The following is a 22,523-nucleotide window of genomic DNA, read 5'->3' on the forward strand; positions in this document are numbered from 1 at the left end:
TTGGTTTTAGTGTTTGTAATGGGACTTTGAAGCGTTCATGATTTTCATCGCCCTCCTTAGGCATTTGGGCAAACACTGTCCAACTCAGCAAGAACAGTTATTCCTTGCTCTTGTCAGCCACCCAATTTAACTCACTGCTCATCTTGAAAACGCTTAAAAACATGTTTCTTCCCATCTAGCCAGTCTCCAGGGAATTCAGAATAGGGCTTTCTGAAGAGCCTTCTTGTACTCCCTTCGTATCCGCAGGGATTTGGCTCCAGGAAGGAGTCCAGGGTCCCCTCATCCTCTGGATCAGAGGTGCAGCTTTCTTTCCTCTTGGATGGTCTCTGTTAAGGACCTCTGCTCTGAGCATGCTGGCTGGCCAAGAGCAAAGACCCACGGGGGCTAGTAGCACGTGCTGAAGGGAACATAGGAATAAGGACAAACACCACTGATCTTTCTTGTAACGTACCCTGGGAAATACCATTGCAGAAAGCTCACAGCCTACCTCAGTAGGTACCCCAGCCCTGCAGGTGATGCTTATACATACTCCCGAAGGACTCACATGTTACGCAAGCATCACTTGCCTGTTCTGTAGGAGGCAGGGGTAGTAGAGTTTGGTAGAAGTGATCTGTAAGGATGCAATCAGTTCAGAAATCAGATTTGGTGTTGACAGGAGCTGGCCAGGATGAAATACAAAGTTCAGACTCTGTGCAGTATGCTTTGTGCATCTTACAGCCTATTTCCCCTAGAATTTTTTAATTGGACTGGCTTGTTACCTTGGCAATATCCTTTCCTGAAAATTCATATTTTTTTAGTATTTTTCAGATCTCTGCTGCTGCTGGTGATCCTACCAAATTTGCCAGGAAACATGTGTTTTTATTAAATGCTATTTGTACCAAAATCTCTTCTTAAGCTGAATTCATATGTTGCAAAACTAAAGAACAAGTTGGCTTCATTTTGTCAAAGCTAGTAGAAAAGCAAGAAGATGGTCATGGGTGTAGGACTGGATAGGAACCCATCCTTGTGATTGTACTGAGTTCCAGCTAAACAATAAAAATTAAAGACTCCTTTCTGTGCCTAAAAGATATAGTGGGTAAAACACTCCAGGGATGCAGATATCTGTCCAGTGGACTGTGTAGCAGAGACATTTTTTCAGTCTTCGTCTAACAGAGCAGAAGACTTCTTACTGGGCTCTTGGCTCCTCCACATGTTGCATGAAGATCTGCAGAGCTTGAAAGGCAACACATTGTTTTAAAAATAAGGCAGTAGAATCTACCTAGGAGCACAGCTTTCTGTTCACACTTCTGTAAGAAAGTAAGCCCTGGCAGTCCCTCTTCCACTGATGGCTGCTCTCTTTTCATCTCCCTCCTTTGTTTGCTTTCCTTCTGCTCATTCTAGATGCTGCTTCTCTCTTTTTTTTCCTCAGCCTTGAATCCTATTATTAAAATCCAGTTTTCCTCTGCATTTGGTTTAAAGCTCCTCACTCATATTTAGGGCAGCACCTCCACTGTCCACATCTTTTTCTTTGGACTTGTCTCCTACATTTTCTTTTGCTATCCTGGAACTTACTCTTGTGCCATGTTTTCCATTTATTTTCCATCAGGCTGTTTTTTGGTATTCCTTGAAGGGACAGGAGCAGATAAGAGGAGCAAAGAGAGAAAAATCAAAAACTAATAGGAAACTTAAAAACTGCAGGTAATTGCGAAGCAAATAATTGACCTGTTTTAGAGCATATTTGAGCATTAGGCATACAGTTCAGACTGAACCCTGAGGGAGCTCAGAAAAACTTCATGGATCAAAAGTGCCCCATATAGTTTGGACAGCACTTTACTGGACAAAACATCATATGGACATCTCTCATTTCATTGTCCAGGATTGCCCATGGACCTGGAAGAGTTAAATCAGTATTTTGCCCTCAACTGCAGAACTAACTCGTAACTAACTCATGGGGGAGTTAGATGCCAGTTTCTTCCAAGATGGTGCTTTTTAGTGTCATAACGATACCAGCCATCTTTGCTGTAGGAGCTGATGTTTATAGCAGTCAGGGCTCATGCTTAGGCTGACATCAGCAGGGATCTTGACTGGGGCAGCTGTGTGTTAAAAGAAACAGGGAGCCATGGCAACTCCTTATTTGGGTGACTGTTTTGTTCAGACCATCCCCTCCTGCCCCCCTGCCGCCAAGCTCATATGCGCTGTGTCAAGGGTGCTGGAGCTCTTCCAGGGCTGGGACTAGCTGAGCCGGGCCGAGAGCCTTGTGACACCATCATGCACATGGACTGAATGAAATCTGAAGAATTTAAAATCCCGACTAAATGTGTTGGGACAGAACTGCTGAAAAAAATGTTTTTATTTAACTTAATTAGAGGCGCCAAGTGAGCAGCTCCACTGGCTCAGCACCCGAGCACAAAGGGAGCACGTCAGGTCATTGCAAGGGCAATGGGAGAATAAAAAGGCCAGGATGGAAAAAAGACCTGGACCAGGAGCGTGACACAAGGAGAACTGCCAGCTTCCTAAATGCTTGTTCAGAGCCAGCTTTCCAGAGAGACCGGGAGGCTTTGTTGGCCAGTGGGGATTATATGCACCTATGGTTGAGTTGGACTGAGCTTATTTTTCTAACATAGGCTAGCTCAGCAGGAATTGTGATGGCCCGGGGCTCAGCACTGCAGATGGAGCAGCCTACCTGTATAATGACAAATAACAGGAGAGTTGCTGAAATTGTAAGGTTTATGCTGCGTTTCAAAGTCTGGAAATAAGTCTGAATTAACTAGTTCTCAAAAAACAAGGGCAGTTAGGCAGGCTGTTTTGGACATGGCTAGAGAGGGTTGCTAACCCCACAGCTATCTCTGGTGCTCAGCACAGTGGTGGCTGTGGCTGCTTTGTTACTGGGTTGGGAGTGAGAAAGCAATGAGCAAAGAGTGCATCAGCCCCATCCTAGCAAATGGGAAGATGCTTTTGTTTACTCAATCAATCTCTATAGCTTGTTATTCCTTGAATAAGGATTTTTCTTGCAATCAAAGCAGGATGACCCACAAAAAGATGCTGTAGGTCAGTGTGAGGTTTGTTGATTAAAATCTGCTGTTTATGCTCTGAAAAAAGCCTGTACCTTGTGCTCCTAAACACCTGTCCCTGCATGTGTTTAGTCTTTTCTCATACAGATTCTTTCCCCTATAAATGGGTAGCCTCTTCTGTCCCCTCCTACCCTCCCTTCTCTGCCTCGGGCCATCATTCTTGCTGTCACAGGAGAAACCCCGGGGATGTCAGAAGGAGCTGTGTACCCTGACTTGTGTGAGCAGGCATCTACCTGTGCTCATGGATTCCGGCCATGGAGAAAGGTTGATTTATTATTGTGATGGTGGCAGGAGGCGTGATGCTCCAGCTGAACAGGGTGACTGCAGCCCATGCTGCCCACCCCTGTCTGTGCGTGCCAAGGTGCAGTCGGTGCTGAGGTTTGGTTGGTACATGCTGTAGGGAGGAGAAACCTCCCTGCAGACGTTTCACGGGGGATCTCAGTTTTCCTGAGTTCCTGCTGCATAAATGGTTTGAATGTGTCTGCTCTAATTAAATTTCACTGGGAGGATTTCAAGACTACCCTTGCGTATTCATGCTTTGATATTAGGATAAAGTGGTCACTTGTGTTAGAATTTGCAGGTCATGCCTTAGATTTATGGCACAAATTTGACAAAGAATGGCTCTCATTATCTAAATGGTACAGACTGCATTACTGACAACAGGATTTAAAACTATTTCAGAACTGTAGTAAAAATGTTTAGTGTTTTTAAAATATTTCTACACATTGTCTCACTGGTTTTAGGGAAGCTGAACTGCTACCAGACAGGGAATTAACTGTTTAAGCAAAACAGTTTGAGTGAAACTAGGAAATACCTACTTGCTCAAAATACAGGCAGAGGAAACTCCTCTCACCTCCGTACAGACTTCACTGGATTTTTAGGTCAGAGCACACAAACAGCAGTAGGATTCACCTTTTCCCCCTCTTCCTAAAGTAAATGCAATGGGATTAAAGGAGGGAAGAGCTGGAACCTTGCCAGTATCTCACTGCACACAGAGAGCTTAGTGGGATTCAACCTCCTGGCTAAATAAGGAGTCTAAAGGAGCTATAATAAGGCTGGATTACAAAATGAGTATTTCTTATTTCCTCCTTGAGAGCTGCAGTCAAGATCACTTAGAATATTTAGGAAGCTAATCTGTCAGTTATGATTAGTGTGAGCAGCCTGATATCTTATTTCTTCCCTTTTTAACAAAAGTCCATCCTGTGAATCCAGCCTGTGTCTCAAGTAGATATGAATCTTCACTTGTGTCCTTAATTGTGCAGGGACGTGTCATTTTTGTTGTGCCATGCAGGCAAACCGGAGGAGAGCAGCAAGAAATGGGGCTCCAGTGGGTGCAGGAATCCCTCCCCATCCTGCTGTGAGCAGGGCCCATGAGTGGGTTTGCCAGGAAAAAAGCTGATGCTGGTGGGTATGAGGGAGGATGGACCCAACTCTCCAGGATCCAGTGAGTTGGGGTGTCGGGGGCAGTATTTGGAGTGCACAGAAATGAGCTGCAGGAATAAAAACGTATCCTCCCTGACTCATTAACGCACCCAAAACTTGCACTTTGTGCACTTCACAGGGCACATCTGTGGCACACTTTTATTGTGCTATGGTATATGCACTATTTCAGAACTGTCTGGTTATTGGAATTAGGATTAAACTCTCTTGATAATCTGAGATCTCTGGAGATCAGGACATATTTTTTTCCTCTTGCTACATATAGACATATCTTTCTTGCACCCTTACTCAACTGGGTGATGTCATGGCATAACTACAGCCTATTCAGAAATATCCATCTCACTGATTTTCCCAGTGGAAGGTTTGTTTGTGAAACCCTGTCTTGAGAAATTGACAAAAGGCTGGGGATTTTGCAATTATATTTGTAATATTGGACGCCTAATAAAGATTTCTCAGATGGCTGTCATTCAGTTTTAATTGGTGAAAATGTACATTTCAAGGTTCTTTCACTCCACTAGAAAAAATCGCTAAAACACAATCTCTTTTTTCAGGTAGCAGAGCATCAAAGCATGGTCATCAAGGAGTCTGTAGATTATTAACAAAGTGTATTCAGAGTGTAGATTTCAAATACAGTTAGATTTTCTTTTTGAGCAACTCACTACTCCCCCCAAATAATAGTGAGGTAGCAGCAATGTTGCTACTTCACAAAGTGTTATGACAAGTTTGATGGGATTTGGCAATAGAGCATTCAGCTGATGGCATTCTTCCATTACTGGGAAAAATCCCTAATTTTTTAATAGAAATATAATTTTGAAAAAGTTTTAGTCCTTGTGCCTCCAGAGAAGGGCTTGGACTTGTGACCCAAAGGTATCAGAAATTTCTGCTTGTGTGTGTGCCCATGGGAAACTGTAATTTCTAAGCCTGTCTCATGATAGCTGAATGTGGGGTGTTTTGTTTTTTTTTGTTGGTAATACTATCTGTCTCACAGGGGAGAGGAGAAGCCAGCTCTATTTATAGTTCAGAATCACTGTCAAATACTATCTTTCACAACAGTTTTATAAATGGTGCGTGACAGATTCTCAACTGGCACAAGTGAGCAGAAAAAGAGAAGTTGTGCCAATTCACGTTAGTCGAGAGAGAAATCATCATGAGGGTCAGGCAGCACTTCAGAAACACTGAGCAGCACTTTGCTGAACCACTGTGACACGTGTCTGCAAGTACAAGTATTACTATAGATGGCATTTAATCCTGTATTGCACCTCTGGAGAAGGCAAAACAGACCCTATGCACTGCCCCTGCTGCAAAGTCCTGTGCCCTGCGAGTAACTGTGGCTGGTGGAGCCCAGCAGAGATGGTGAAAAGTACTGGATGTGGAAAGTACACTTTACAACAGGTAGACTCAGGAGGTAGGCTTCTTACGCCATTTCATAAATTCATCCTAAAATTAGCTTGTAATGGCCATCCTCTTGTGCTCGGTGGAAAAGTGTGTATTAGGCATACAAAATTAAAGTAATACCATGGCAGGAGCAGATCATGTTGCTTTTTAAACCCAATAGCTAAATAATACAGCAACATCCTCTAAAGCACTTCAGTTTCATAGGAACCTAAGAGCAGTTTTAGGTATACATGCATGTGGATAGGGGTTTAGAGCCCCTGAGTGACCGTCTCAGGCTTTTTTCTTCCCCTCTAAGCTACCATAAATAAGACTTGGAGCTCCAGCACGAAGGAGAGTTAGTTAAGGCAAGTAAAAAGCTGCATGGGAGAATGAGAGAAAGTCACTTGAAAATAGACTTGTGAAATGAGTCTTAGCCAAATGCATGGAAGATTTAAGGTCTGCTTTCTTGCTAGTTATGTCTTGAGTCAAATGAGATAAAATTGGTGGGAAATACTTTGAAAGCCACATCCCAGTCTAGCCAGCATCTTTGTGGTTCATCTGGTTAGTCACTCAGCTGTAGGAGACATCTGTTAACTGCAGAAGGTCTCAAAGCAAACTCTCTTATCTAACAATGCCTTTTTTTTTTTTCATGTGTGTTGTTTCTCTCTTACTCACTTTTACGGTCCTGTTGGGACTGGTTCTCTTCTATTTCTATACAGAACCAAAGTCGTTCTTTCCAGTGCCTGACTCAGACCCATTCATTGTGAGCTTTCGGTAGTTTTGTGGTGGAACAGGCCTAACAGCTTCTTCTAGAGTTGTTCTCCATTGACATAGGAAGCATTGATACCATAGGCCCCTCAGACTGGACCTCCTGAACAAATCTAGAAGCTGAAGGAGCCCCTTGGAGAACCATGATGGTGGAAGATTGGAGCCACTGGTTTGGTGGCTGTTGGTAGCCACTTTCAGATGCTCAGGCTGGGAGATGTCGCTGTCCCTAGGAGCTGAACATTTAAGTCACATTGAACATGATTTATAGGGAGAGGAGAAATATCCTTCTGCTAAAGATAACCAGTGATGCAGATACCCACAAATAAAAATGTGGTTAATTACCTTTTTGCCTTTCCAAACATATATGGATCCAGTGCTCTTCTGCTTTCATTTCTTATAGGCAAGGTATCAGAAATGCTGCTTCTGTGGGCATCAGTGCCATCTCTTATGATCTATTGGGCAGAACCAGCCACTCATATCCTCTGAGGCTGAGCATAAGCCAGCAGAGTTTCGCCTTGTCTTCCATTGCTGCAAATAAGAAAATAAACTTTTCTTCAAAGATTAAGCTTAGTTGATTCACAGAGGTGTAGCATTTGCAAATAATTAAAACTGGATTTTGATGCAGAAGAGCATAGTTTGCTGCTGCAGTTTTTGAAGCCTTTTCTGTCTTTCCATTTACATTGGGACTTACAAATATCCATCCATAATCTCTTTAGAACAGTCAGGAATCAATGCCTGGACTTGCTTCAAATGTGCCTGTTATTTTCAACAGGGAGGTTGTTTCCATGTTATACAGCACAGTAAAAAGGGATGATCAGTTTTCCCTTTATTCATCTCATCAGTGTTTTATTTGCCTTTATCCATCCTTCTGTAGCCATCAGTTGAAGGTACATTGAGTTACCTTTGTTTTTCTGTGCAGAAGAAGGCATTTAAATGTGCAAGTAACTTAATCCACACCTGAAAACACTGGAAAAGAAGTTGCAGGTCAACTTAAAAATATTAGAAATGTTTTGATAAGAATCTCTTCTTCCTTGGAGGAAAAATAATTCTTGCATTTAGGCCCTAAGGACTTTTTACATACTGTGATTCCATTCACACAAAAAATCAACAAATCAAATGCTTACTCAGGCACAGTATCAGATCAGAATTTTGAAGTATTTTTGCTGGTGGAGATCAGTCTTTATTTAATGTGTATTTAACTCTTCACTGTATAACCCATAGTCTTCAAGCCCACTGGATTTTATTATCCATGTTAGCTCACTAATTTATTTTCAGTAATTTTCTCAAAATCTGTAAGAATTATTAATTCTTTCTCATATCAAAGAACATTTTTAAATATTTTCATTTGCCTTGCAGCTTCAATGTTGTTGTGTGTGTTTACAAGGGAAAACTCCTTCCTAGTTACTTTGCTCCAGGACCACTTCCAAGGGTTCAGAGCTGGATCTCTCAAGGACCAGGCGAAAGAAGGAGGGTCTTGTATTGCTTAGATGTGCCAGGCTTTGCAATGCTGAGGACCCTCGTCTCTTGGCAATCGCCACTCAGCTCCTAGTGCCTTGTATTTGGTAAAGATGGGATTCAAGTAAATTATTAACTGGCAGATACGGTGGCTTGGTTTGCATAACATTTGACATTAAAACTGGCTCTTACTCCATCTGTGTGTTTTGGAGCGGAACCAGGAACTAAATTTAGCTGGTCCTGGCTCCAGGGTGAGCATGGCCATCGGTCCTGCCTGCAGTGCTCACTGTGACCCGCTTTCCTTATTGATTTACAAGGAGTAGTGCTTCCTGATGGTTTTCACATGTTTTGATTGACATTGGTCAGGTTTGCTCTGCTCTTTTTGTGATTCTTTAGACATAAGTGTAGTGCTGTTTCACTAAGTATGCTTTCTTGGAGTGGATAAATACTGCTCAACCAGGCAAGCAGATACTGAGTTTAGTAAAAAAGCTGAAAAAAAGGGGACATTGAAATTCCTATCTGCTTTTTAGTATTTAAGCCTCTGAAGTAACTGGATACCAGCTTTCAAGTTTTTCTTCTAACTCTCATGCTTTTTTAGAATAAACAATGTCAGAAGTATGACTCCAGGCACTGGAGACTCCAGTGACCATTTTTGGATGACTTGTATTAGGAGTGGGGACTTCAGTGTGGCTGACTTTCAGTGTTTTTCTAGATAGCAACAGCAGGGTAGCAAAAAGGGCTTACACCAGCTCTGTGTCACCAAAGGGTCCTCTCTGATCCAGTCTAACTAGCTCTACAACATGTTTGAAGAGGACTAAGTCACCTTCTTAGCTGCACTCTGATCATATCCCAAACTTTACTGGCTGTCAAACTAGATTTTATTTCTATATTCTTGTCTGCAATGGTAATTTTGTTCATTATTTTCCCTATTTGACAGTAAGAGCTAATTTGATACTTGAATTTTGAAGATGGAGAGCTCTTGAATTGGTAAATTTTGAGATAGTTTCAGTGCAGTGCTGAAAATACTGATTTTTGTCACAGAACAGACTTAATGAGGTACTTCTGACTGACATTTCAGGAAATAATTTGTAAAAGAGAAATTCCTTTCAGGATTCACTGTAGTTATCAGTGATGAAGTGACAGCTGAAAAAGCAACATGATGAGAGTCTCCTGCCTCAGCCTTTCCAAGCAAGAAAGGGTGTTGCCTGTAGGGTCAAGTCAGAGCAGTGCTGCATGCATAGTGAATTAAAATAACACAGAAAATAAGAGACTTCTTTCAAGGCAATTATCTGCATTTCTATAACTCAGGTGATGTATTTCTGTTTCTCCAGCAATGCAATCGGTCCCCTCGTCGCACTCTGGCTTATCTACGAGCAAGGTGGTGTAATGCAAGAAGCGTCGACTCCCGTCTGGCTGCTGTTTTATGGAGGTGTTGGGATCTGTGTGGGTCTCTGGGTCTGGGGTAGAAGAGTTATCCAGACCATGGGTAAAGACCTCACTCCAATCACACCATCAAGGTAGGTCCACAGGTGTCATTACGGCTGTGTGAACTTCGCGTGTGAACCAATCTGAGAAATTGCTGCTCCAGTATTTTGTTTGTAATGCAGTTTGCTGGATCTGCTGTGCTTTGATTTTAATGATAACCTTGCTTTGACTTCTCCATCTTTCTAAAAAATGAAAGAAATAAAAGGAAGAGGAGAGAAAGAGTGAAAGAAAAAAAGATAACCCTGTAAACTAATACTGAATGTGTTTGAGGTGTAGAGGTCTGCGTGAACAGTCTTCTGCTGATGACCTAATTAATATGGCAGAAGGTGCATTTGGAAATGGCAAGATTACAGTGGCTTTCCCAGTGCACTTCTGACTATTAAAACCATATGTATTTATTACAGTAGTTTTCATCCTTAATGCATATTCGACCTCTGCTGGTGCTTAACCAAATTACTAATTAGGCATGATTCACTGCAGCGTCGAGTAGTAAAAGTCCCTGATGCAATGAGCCATGCAGCCAGGTTACTACAGATGACTAGCCTGTGCCGTTCCCATTATTCAACCCTTCCTTGTTCTCTTAACTTATTTGTATGACAAAAATCACTTGGAGATAACACAGTCGAAAGAAGAAACGGGTAAGACTTTGGCACGCTGCATGGTATCAGTCCGAGCTGATGCAAAGAGTGATTGTGAAGTGTTTTCTTATGCTTCCTGCAGTGGATTCACTATTGAGTTGGCTTCGGCGTTCACAGTTGTGGTAGCTTCCAATGTTGGACTTCCTGTCAGTACTACACACTGCAAGGTATGCCTTTGCCCAGCGACTGCAGTCAAGGCAGTCTGGACTATTCATCTTAAAATTGTGCTGCTCGAGCCAGGGATAATGGCGTGGCAAGGGGAAAACAGCCGCTGAGGGAGGATGGTTAGGCAGAGGTGCATCAGCGCATCTCGGTTATGCCAGTGACATTGGAAAATAATCAGGCTTCCAAAAAATGCATTGGAGTTGTCACAGTAAAGTCACTGGAATTGGACACAGTGTGAACTCCATAGCTGTTGGTAAAGAAAAACAGCACTTGCAAAAACATGACATCAATTTTAAAGCAAATGATTACAAGGAAGAACCTGGTTTCCTCTGACAGTGCCATTTGAACCTGGTCGGGTAACATTTCTCCCTTGTTCAGAGGCTGCGCACCATTCATCATTTATACTTCACTTTCTTGATAAGTGCATGGCATGGGATTTCCTGCATATAACTCTTTTACTACAGGTTTTCCATCTGTCTTTTTTTTTTTTATTTCTTCACAGTGGATTTTGCATTGAAGTAATGTGTGCGCTAACGGTACTTGTAGCCTCAAATGTGGGTATTCCAATAAGCTCCACCCATTGCAAGGTATTGGGGTTTGCAGTGATCCTATCAGTAAATCACATCACTAGGACAAACCATAACAAACCACAAGAGATACCAATTGTTGCAGATTGCCTTCACTATGTGGTGCACAGTGCAGACTGCGATCGCAAAATAACAAGGTTCACTTTTAAAGCTGGTACAGATAAAAGCAAAGTCAGCATTATAACTAATTGCACAAAAGTCTGGACCATTTTTCACCCTTACATGATTGTACTGAACTAATATAGACATTAAAATAACATAGATCTGTAGTTTGCGTGAACCCAGTTACATGTGTTTTAGAGCAACCTGTATGAAAAACACTGCTACATCATTAAGCTAATATTTTAATGTCTCTCTTCTTTTAAACCAACTTGTCCACACTTTTGTGCATTATAATACAGAATCTGGCCCTTATAATCAGTTCTTTGAACAAGGTTGTTGGCTTTCTCATTATTTTCTAAAAAAGACCACTTTGGAGTATAGATATAGGCTGGGTAATGAGCAGAATTTAATTGTGTCGTATGGTAGGCTGTGTGAAAAGACATTTATATTGCTTGTAGACATAGGGAGTATGTGCACATTTACACTGCTGGAAGAACATAATGGGAATTTAAAATTATGTTCCCTGGGAAATTTTCAAGTCAAAAATCCCATCTTTCTTTCCTTTGCTTCCCTATGGACTCCCAAGGTCTTGGACATGCAGAGCCGTTTGTTTCTCTCATCCTCTGGCAGGATGTGGGGAAGCCCCTCCAAAATCAGAGACCCCAGAGTGGCAAAGTCCCTCAGTGGCGTGATATGCCACCAAGACCAAGCCCTAAAAAAAGACAGATCCTGTGGGATTCACTACTGCACCCTGGAGACCTTGGAGCCCTTCCAGCCCGGGCTGGGGCTGGGGCAGGCAGGCAGGTTTCCGGGGCTAACTGCTCCATGGCATGGCAGGCGGGCTGGCAAAAAACCTGGCATCCTTGCCTGTGACATTGACCTGGTTTCCAGTGAAAGAGTCAATTGGCCTTTTCCTAGTGAAAACCATTTCTTCAGAAAGCCTTCCTCTGTTGCAAAATCATTTCTTTCTTCTGCCCTGGTGCCTCTTTGAGAAGCAGCCAAGACTGAGCTGCTCTGAAAGGCTGTTCAGATTTCCTGGCATTGACAGAACTCTGGTTCCTCTGAATCAAGCAGGGAGGGGAAAAATAATAACAATGTGATCCACTTCTAAAAATGCTAGCCTGAAACCACCTCCCTTTAAGATGACTGGTATATCAAATGCATGATGAAGAATTTGCCAGGGAGAATAATACAGCTTTGATTATCTCTGTGTGCCTGAAGCACTTCTAGCCAACTGTTGTAAAAGAGAAAACACACTTTGGTGCAGATAAATAAACTGAATTTAAAAAGAAAATGTCTTGGAAGCCATAAGCTAATGAGGGGGTGGCATGAGGATTCATTCCCTCAACGCGGTTAAAAGCTTGGTCTTTTCTAACTGCAGAGCAAAATAGTTCTTTTTTAAAAATACTTTCATAAAAGCAGTTGATGTGGTTAGTCTGTGTCTGCTCCCTGTAGTTTGCTGTATCTCATTAGATGGATCATTCTTAATGGAAAGCTCCACTTTGCAATAGGATTAGACTCTTCCAGGACGTCACGTCATTATAACTGACTCAATGTTTCAGCAAAGTGAGATCCTGAGTTGAAAGATCATTAAGTGATCAACACAAGATAAAGCAAACACTTGTAACAGATTAATTCCTTGTTTTCTTTGAGGGCCCAGGGAAGGAATAAAAGGACTGTTATATATCCTTTACTCCATGTAAAAATTCCTCTCTGAAAGTGCTGTCAGCCACTGAGTCAAAAATGCTGTCTTAAAAATCAGCAGAAAAATTATTTTGCCCTAGAAATCAAAAAGAAAAGAGATTCGAGGTTAGCCTGATATTGAGGCTCAAGCATCAGGGAGTGGAAATTATTCCTTTACCCAATATTTGTTTTTGCTCCACTGCAAAATAGAATTTGCGGAAGTGGGAGCCCTACCAAGGGGTGTCAGTCAATTGAACATGCGGTAACTAGATAAACTGATGGCAAAGGAGGAGCAGCATGAAACAACAGAGGTGGAGTGAGACCTTTTTAAGGTGAAACAATAGTCTGTAATGAAAAATGGAGACCAAGTATGAAGGAAAGCTCTGAGCAGCAGTTTTCAGGTCTTGGAGCAGATGTGGTGGCAAACTGGAGGTTGGTAGCAGGAAGAGAAGCGTTAGCTTCTGAGAAAGATTCGTCAGTCCCTCTCAGATCAGGAGCTGCCTTTGGTCCTAAATCAGAGCACATGAGGTGCTCGATGCGCCTGTCCTCAGTCTAGAGCCAAGCAGCTTTTTCACGCTCAGTGCCTGCTGAGAGCCTGAACTGCACCTTCATGTTTGCCATGAGTCAAAGGGGAGAAGAAAATCCCTCTGAAAGCCTCCAAGTCAAGGAAGCCTGAAGGAAAGACCTAATCTTTTGAGCTTCCAAAGGAATTTTTGAATCTGAACATGGTAGCCACATTGCTCTGCCTGCACCAGTTCAACCTCCCTTAGGATTTAGCACTGAAAAGCTGGTATGGTGTGAATGCATACCTTGCCTTTCTATTGCCCAGGTGGGCAAATGATCGTATTGAATGTTACACATAGCACCTGTTATTTATTCTAAGATTTGAGATGTAGAAATAAATAGACATTTCTCAGCTGTAACAGGTTGTGTTCATGTACAGATAAAATTACAGTGCAGAAGTTAAATGCTTTTCCTCTGCAAAAGCGACTTTGCTGAGGTCATACTGTTAGCTCCGTTTTGCCATTATGATTTTGGGGTTTTGAAAAATATTCTCTGTGCTGCTATGATTGAATTATCCTGTTCTGTGTGTTCTTATGATACACCATTGCACAGGAACAAGAGCCAAGAGGATTTCTGTAATGCTTTAAGCAGAGCATACTGAAGGCAAACTGCACTGGTTTCAAACCAATCTCAATGTAGATATCATCTGAAATTCTGCAGACGGTGTAGTGCGCCTACACCCAAGTTTTAGTTACTCTCCTAACCTCTAGTCCATCAAAATCACTATTAATAAACTAAACTTTAACAATGTTTGAAACAGATTGCCAATGCCATCATTGCTGATACCTTTTAAATTTCAGGAAGGACTCGGAGACTAGCGTACGTAGACTGCAGGCTTACTCAATAAGCTATGCTTCTTGTTGCAAGCATGACAGATGGATGCTAAGGACATGGAAAATGGAAAGCTGAGCCTCACAGCTGAGCTGCTGGAAAACCAAATGCTGTTTTCTTGAATTAAGGCTTTGATATAGGCAGAAGTGTGGGGTTCCTCTTCACTGGGCACCTCCTAAATACAGAATAGCATATTATCCACTCAAGCAGTATTCAGATGAAATATTATCCAAATGATTTCCTTATTGGATCAAGCTTTAGACAGAGGCCTTATTGGTCATAGAATATCAGATTTAGTTTTCCCTTGTTCCATCACAGGCACCCTAGAGTTACAGGGTCTTCCACAAATAACTGTTCTCCAAAAAGAAACATTAAGCAATAGTTAGAAGCTAAGTAGGTATTAACAAAAAATATGGATTTGATATCTCCATCCCGTCTTTCCCTGATTCCTTGTCCTCCTAGCATTTATCATTTTCCTGGCTCTGTACATGGGGAGCAGCCCATCTTTTGATCTATAGGCAGGGGCTGATACTCCCATTAAGAAAATAAGCGGGTAGGCAGGGATGGCACATGCTCCACTGTGTCTTGGAGTTTCCTTACCTTCAAAACAGGATATTCCTTCCACATTTCTTGCTGCTTTACCATGCGCTTTGAATAGACATGCACATGTTTTTGCTAACAGCATGGAAAGCCACTTCCAGGGCAGAAAGAAAATAGAGAGTTTCTGAAGTTTTTGTATAATTTTTCACTGCAAATGGTTTTTTAAGCCCAGTTTTTTTCTTAAGAACTAATATGCTGGGTTTATACCTGAGCTTATGGACTGAAAACACAGTCAAAGGAAGAAAAGGTTGCAGCTTTGTCATGCTACAATGTGTTTTGTCTACAAAACCACTGACCTACTCCGCTGCCCTAGTAGCCATGACTTTGAAGGATATTTTGGTGGTTCATCCACTTCCCCACCATCGTCTTGGTGTCCGTGCAGTTTGTGTGTCCCAAAGCATCAGGCTGATGTCTTTGTCTGCACGGAGGATTTTAGTTCTGGATGCTTTGCTTGGCTAGCTGGTCCAAAAGGGCTGGTTTTCCTCAGAGGGCTTGGACTGATGAGTTTGATGTACTGCATCTAACCTTGCACTGTCTATCTGCCCCCTGCCAAGTCACCCTCACTGTCATAGGGTGGGCTCAGTTGCTTACCTTGCTGTTGCTGTCCTGTTTACAGCCCACAGTATTAAAATGCAGATATGCTGTTTTGAGTCACCTCTGTACGCTGGGCTGTAAGCTGCAGAGGTTCTGCAGCTGCTGGGTTTGGGCAGGACATCCCAAACCAGCAAGAGGGCAGGCAGGCGGGACATACTAGTTCTCCTGACCTGCTCCATGCTAAGCTCTCTAGCAGAGCCTTAAAAACAATTCTCCTGTTTTTTTCATAATTTAGACTGCAGTCTGGCCAGACTCGGTGGACACTTGCCCTGCGCCCTGTGGACTGAGTAAGGTGGAGGGCTGCCTCAGTTCCACTGATGGCTGATGCAGGAGTTAGCAGGACAGAGAAAAACCTACAACGTATTTGCCTTTGGCCAACCCCAAGACTCGTGAAAAACAGATCGTTGAAAAAATAAAGGTTAAAGCACCTTGGAAGTGTCACCCTCCTGCTACCACACCCAAACAGAGCCATTGTCATCCTCAGGGGCTCCTTTATCTCAGAGCATTGCTTGGTATCAGCTGGCTGGCATTGGTGTGGTTGTGGGCATATTACAGGCGCTCAGACCTACCCCTCACATCTTGTCTCCCTCTCTCCTCCCCACACTCCCAAGGTTGGCTCCGTGGTGGCCGTTGGCTGGATCCGCTCCAAGAAAGCTGTTGACTGGCGCCTTTTCCGCAACATCTTCCTGGCGTGGTTTGTGACTGTGCCAGTGGCTGGCTTGTTCAGTGCTGGGGTTATGGCGCTGCTGACGTATGGGATCTTGCCTTACATCTGAAGAGCTTCCTCTGCTGGGAAAAGGGGAAATGGCCAAGCTACTACCGAGAGGAGAAGCGTTCCCGTGAAAGAAGCAGTTGGAGAGGATCCATCTTCCATATCTAACTTCTTATCTACTGTACATAACAATGTGTCATATTGGTGACATGGTGATGTGGTGCCATTTCTTATATATTACAGAAATATATATGCATATAGTAGGTAACAATACCTAAGTTATATTATCAGTGGGGTGAAAATAATTACCTAGAATTTAATATTTAGTAAAATTTGTACATAGTGTATCATTTTGGTGGCTATTTTTTAATCTTTTGAAGAAGAGTATGGATTAGGAAATGTTTCTTGTCCATTTGATATAAGAAGCGAGGTACAGGACTGCATAACACATGAATTTTTTAAAGCTATTAAGATACTGGAACAAAATAAAATGTGCAGAAGTGCTTTTCATAAAATAACTTTGTTCATATCATATTGATCTTTGTGTATCATAGCGTGATGGTTATGGCTGTGTAAATACTTACAACAGTAACTTTTAAATGGTGCATTTCCCTTATATATTTTGGATAAGAAAGTTTAGGAAGTACCAAAGAAGCAGGGGAATAGCTTGCCAATATTATGTTGTTGTCTACACGTGTGAGCGTGTGTTGTGTTTCCCAACCTCTAATTCAGCATTTTCACCAAGCTCCAGCCAGTGAGGCTGGGATAGTACTGTTCATGTCTTAATGTAACTTTAAAAAAAAAAGAAGCGCACACAAAAAAGTTAGCTCTTGTGACTTAGTAGGCAGACCATGGTTCTCCACATTAGCTGATAGTAGACTGACTTCATTTTGTGGGTTGATACTTCAGTATCTCACTGCTCACCTTCTACCTTTCCCCTTCAAGTCACAGCTCCCAGTTGCCCTCCTATCAATTCCTGTGGGAGAACAGACCGTCAGTCTCCCCTTTTCCTGTCCATCCAGCCACAAGCACACACTCTCAGGTACAGGAGCGGGACCGTGGCATGCACGGCACCCCCGCGTACAGAAGCGAAGGGCAGCAGCTGTTAGGAAACGGGCCTAGCCCTGGTTTTGTGGTTGAAGGTAATGGGCGCCCATGGGAGTGCTGATCCATGCAGGGGATAGCGTGAGAAACAACGGGGAGGATGTGAGCAGATGCTGCATGCCCCGTGGCAAGTCCCATCCGATGCCACAGCCAGCCAACCTCTTGCTGTGCTGCCAACAGCAAGGAGGGGATGGTAGCCTGGCCCTGCGTGGATGGAGGTTGTATGGTAACCAGCATTTGAGATGAGATTTTTTTCAAGGCAGCTCAGGGGAAAATGTCTAGCTGCATCCCCTGCGAGCCTTTGGAAAGCACACTTGAGTGAAGGTTACTGTTTTGTGGGTGGGAGGCAAAGGGCAAAGGGTGCCCGGAGGAGGCTGGGAATCTATTACTGTTTAAATGCTGCTAAAATTTTGATAAAATGTTCTTGGTACTCCATTGTGACTTTTCCATTGGTCATTCATACTAAATTTATAATAAAAAGATAAACAGCCCCTATAATTGCCTCTTGCGTTTTTCAAGTGTTACTCAGCCGTAATGGGAAGGCTCCCCGGGCAGTTAAAACCTACTCCTTGGCATCTGCTGACTTTTGTTCTTTGTCTGCTGTGGTCAGTGGGGATTAAACCATGCTTTGTGTGGCACTGACAAAACCTCCCTTTTCTTCCTGTTGTCTGGGCAGCCCCAGTGCCCAGCCCTTACTCTGTCCAGGCTTGGCTCACAGGCGTCTCCCCGTCAAGGTCTGGGAGCTCGAGGGCTGTTTCGAATGCATTCCCTGGGCACTTGCTGCCTCCAACTGCTGCCCTAACTCCAACCCTCCTTTTTGGGCCTCTGTAAGCATCCCTGTTGCTGTGGCACTGTGGAGCTCGGTTTCCAACCCCTCTGAAACCCTAGACCTGGGGTATAAATAGTGCTGGCAAATGAGTGGGACTGGTGGGCAGCGGCTGGGTGACCAGAGTAGCCAGTAAGTGCACGAGACAATTTGGGACCTGTGGATAAGGGTGGAAGGACTCACTGTGTCTCAGCACTTGCATAAACACTTACCTGCCCAGTGGCCCAGCAGCTTGCCACCTTATTTTATCTACAGAGACAAACCACACTTCTCTTCCTGCAGTGGCAGGGACCCAGCTGCAGCCCTGCCAGACATGGGCAGCATGTGGAGGGCTGTGCCAGCTCTGGGGGTATGTGATAATCCCCCAGCACATGCAGCTGGGTGTCGGTCAACACACACATTTAAAAATAAAAGTGTTATGAGGGAAACGGCTGGCAAGGAGGTATCTCCAAAATATCCCTGCCTGCCCCAGATACACTACCCATTAATCTGGAGGGAGATGATGGAAAGCCCAAAGTGACTCTCCACAGCACGGAGGTGTCCTTTGCCACCCCAGAGAAGCAGAATCACTGCAGGGGAGGCATAGTTAAAATGCCCTTGGCTCAGGCAGCAATCAAAATAGGTACAGGTCTATTTTCAGCTCAAGAAATGGTAAGGGGTTTGCATTTTTTCAGCAGTGTGGGGGCTCAGTGGGGCCCAAGAGCTGAGCTTTGTTTGGCCAAGCAGATGCTGATGGATCCTGACAGGAACATGGGATGCTGTGCACCTCACAAGGCTGCCCCGTCCCCTGGCAGAGGTCTTCCCACCAGGATTCACAGTCATCAGGGCTGCAGCCCTCCTGGGCAGGACACAGAATTTCATGATTACCATCAGGCAGACCTTGCTGCATGCTGGGGAGAAGTGTGCACAGAATGCTGGGGGCTACAGCAAAGGTAAGCACAAGAAACAGGTCAGAAGGTAAGAAAGACAGAAGCCTGATGAAAATATTTATTACAAGTAAAAACACTTCTGGCTGCGGAAATGTGTGCCTGAATTTCAGAAAACAACGTGTCTGTAAAGTGGCTCATGGACAAATGGTAAAATCCTTGACTCAAATTAGCCTGAGGAGAGCCAGTTGGCAGTGTGTGAAGGTGCTAATAGACTCTAATTACCCTCATCAACCTCTCCTGGTGCCTCCAGCCTTCACCCCACTGCCAGATTTCTTAGCTTGCCTTGGGACTTGCTTTGTCTTTGCATGTCTGATGATTGCTGGCCTGATTCTGGGACTTGTTATTGCCACCAGCTCTGCTCTGCTTATGCTGCTTGGTACTGTGCCCCATGCTGGTGAAGTTGCTGTGGCATGGTAAGCTGTGCATCCTGGCTTGTCCTCCCCAACACAGCAGTGCTGTTCTTCCAGCACCCTGCTGCTGGTGTTCTACTTGCAAGGTAGGCATCCTGTGTGCTAGTGACTGCTCAGACTGGCTGAGCACCCCTTGGGCAGGAGGTCTGCCTGTGCCACAAGTACTGAGGCTTGTTCTGGTGTTGGTCACTGAATGGTCCTTGCTGGGCTATGAGTGGTGTGAGAGCCCAGAAAATGCAGCTGGGAAATGTGTGGGGCAGGGCAACCCAAAGGCATAAGGCCCTTAGTTTGTTTGTGGTAGAGAAACCTGGGTTATTTTGTGAGCGCTTCTAGCCCAAACTTGGGGACCTAGGTGCCCCTGGACTGCAAGATGATGCTGGAAAGGACTTGGACAGATATGTGTTTTTGGAGGGAAGAAGACTACTTGAATTAGTGTCTTGTGCTGTTGCTTCTCTAGAGAAGGCAATTGATGAGAAAAATGGGTTTGTTTTTGTTTTGGGTTTTTGTTAGTTTGTTTTTTAAAGTTTAGGGACCTTTGGTTTCCTGTTCTTGCTTTTGTAGACCTTGCTTTAGTTACACTAATGATATGGCCTGATGGATCTGATGGAGCACTGATTCCACCTCCTGGTTGCCAAAAAGAAGTCTGAACTGGAGTAAGACTTTATTACCATTGTGAATGTTTGTAAGCCTTCATTTTCTAAGCAGTAAAGCAGAACAGAAAAGAACTATATGTAACAAAAACATGAACTGTGCTCTGTCCAGAATTCTGATTTCTTAGATTCTAGGAGAAAAATTTCTTACTGTTGCATGGAATTAAATTACATTTTCATACTGATTGACACAAGCAGACTTGTCTTGCAGAAGTAACTATTATCTGACTTGAGTTCTTAAAACTAGGCTGCTGAATTTCTGGAGTGATGCTATTTTAGCACTGTACTGATGAGCACACACTCTGTCCTGAGGTAGCATTGGTCTGCTAGATTTTATATGCAAATTGCATCACTTGTTCAATCAATTGCAGTTTTCAAAAGGGCATTATTTTTCCTAAGTGAAACAGTATTTTTAACTTGTACAAATATGCTGTGCTTTTGTCAGCTTTAAGGTGCAGAAGCTTTTGAGAGAGTGAATGCAAACAACAAAAGCTTATTTCCTTCCTTAAATATAATCAACTTTAAACCAAAGTTGGTGCCTGGAAACCAAGCACAAACAGTGCCTGAGTTGCATGGCTCCTCACATCTGTCCCAGCTGACACCAAATATCCAAATTCAGAAAGCTGGCTTCTCATCCGATAAAGCCTAAATTCAAGGATGTGACGTACGCTCCTGCTTGGCAACGGTGCTGCAGTGCACGTATTTATTGTAGATAATTATTCATTGCTGTGCTTCAGAAAGAGGAAGCGGAGTGATAGGTGTCCAGCTGATGGCCAGTCCTCTTCATTGCAAAGCTACAGTCAGCCCCTGGACCCACAGGATGGTGCAGTGCGTGCCAGTTCCTTTCCTGCGAGCGGCTCATGCAGCTTACAGAATTTGAGTTGCTACTAAAGAACATGATCCTTGTTTCTGATCTCTCATGCTAATCTGATGTTCTCTGTCTCTGAAAGCTGACTCTGCTAACTAGGAAGATTAATCTGCAAATGTTACCTTGCTATCTTGATGTACTTCGTAATGCATGTTCTTCTCTTGATTTGATAAGACAATTTTGAGAATCCCCTTGGTTCCTATGGAAAGCAGGAATACCTGGAATAGTCCAAGGTTTCTGGTCTGAATAATTTTTTGCATGCCTGAATCTTCCACTCATTCTTGCTTCTCGTGGAATCCTGGTGATCTCTGTAATGGAAATTGCATGTGACATGTCTTTCACACTCATGGGCTTATCAAAGTAAAGTTGACAAGTTCTCTCTTCTCAGCCTCTGGCTTTGCATGACAAGCTGTAGTAGGTCCTGGCTGCTTCCTGACGGACGACTACTTCTGTTTCCCACAAGACCAGAGATGCTTTGTTACACTGATAAAGTGCCTGTCAGAGTACTGGGGTCAAGTGCTGCTCAAAATACACCAAAAGCAATGGGGAACTGGCACAAGAAATTATGAAAGGGAGAAAGGGGCTTGGGGCTAGACCCAAGGACCATGAAGAGCTTGGTCGCTTTACGGGGCACAAATTCAATTCTGTGAACAAGCTTTGGGTGGTAGACAAAGGTGAATGCTTCCAGATTTCTTAGGTCACAGCCGTGTACTGTGTTTGCCTGCTTTCCAAAGTTTTAGATACTTTTTTTCTAAGCACTGTGAACAGTTTGGATACAGAAATCTGTGCCCAGAATCTTTGAGACAGCAGTTCAAGAGCTATGTTAAGTAAGGTTGGCTAAAAACCTTTCTACTTACTTGGGTTATTGTTTCTAAGCAATGCAGAAAGAGGTTAATAGGCTTTATCAACTTGCAGGCTGTTTTCTTCCATAAAAACCTGTCTTCTTATCCCATCTTTATCACAAATAATGTTTATTAAGGCAGAGTTCCCCTTCCTTTATAAAGGCTGAAGTAAATGCTCTTAGATATCATTTGAAGAAAATCTCCTGAATTCATTGAGTATTTATGACAAACACTTCATACTTGTTTGCTTCATTCTTTCATTTTGGGTAGTTTACATCAAATGAGTGTAAAGATATTTCCTTTGTTACAAAAAATTACTCCAGTTCCCCTTCACACAGGAACGTATAGAGACAAACAGTTCTAATTTGTAAGACCTGTTAACAAATGTGAGAAATTTGCAGATGGTGTTGATAAAAAGCACATTACCAATATAAACAGGGTAGAAATAAATGAGGTAGAAAGGACATACTAACAATACCAAAATAGCCTTCAGAGATCAAGAGATTGCAGCTGAGACAGGCAAACAATGGCAGAAGCACAAGCTGCTGATGCAAAACTAGAAGAAAAACGACGACTACAGAGATGTCAATGGCCTTCCTCAAAACTCACCAGCTTAGGTGGCCTCTGTTAGAGTAGATTCAATTTCCAATCTGTTGCTTTTATTCTCATGCCAACATTAGCTCTAGGGCAGAGGTGGCCTCTAACTTTTCAGATGGAGACACAGAGACAGTGGTCACAGAGCCAAGCGAGCATCTTTCTCCTGCCCTCACTGCCCTCCAACCCACCAAGGTAGTGACTCTTGCTCTGTTCATCCAGTTTCAGAAGCAGTCCTCAAGGACTAAATTT

The 22,523-nt window shown here is 43.3% G+C and overlaps 1 protein-coding gene across 7 annotated transcripts in view; it reads left to right on the forward strand.

The window, feature by feature from the left end:
• The window catches only part of SLC20A2 (solute carrier family 20 member 2), a 57,632-nt gene extending 39,985 nt beyond the window's left edge, over positions 1-17,647 (forward strand). For 3 of the 7 annotated variants that reach the window (XM_027636365.1, XM_027636363.1, XM_027636364.1), the window contains 3 exons: positions 9,419-9,604; positions 10,293-10,377; positions 15,948-17,647. In XM_027636365.1, the coding sequence (XP_027492166.1) occupies positions 9,419-9,604; positions 10,293-10,377; positions 15,948-16,112 (436 nt within the window). In that variant the 3' untranslated portion in view covers positions 16,113-17,647. Of the gene's footprint in view, positions 1-9,418; positions 9,605-10,292; positions 10,378-10,877; positions 10,963-15,947 lie in introns of all 7 variants that reach the window. The other 4 variants (XR_003526513.1, XM_027636369.1, XM_027636366.1 and 1 more) reach the window with 4 other exon arrangements.
• Positions 17,648-22,523: the final 4,876 nt, after the last annotated feature.

This window comes from Corapipo altera, unplaced genomic scaffold (assembly GCF_003945725.1).
Source record: "Corapipo altera isolate COAL_440 unplaced genomic scaffold, ASM394572v1 22b, whole genome shotgun sequence".
Taxonomy (NCBI): Eukaryota; Metazoa; Chordata; class Aves; order Passeriformes; family Pipridae; genus Corapipo; species Corapipo altera.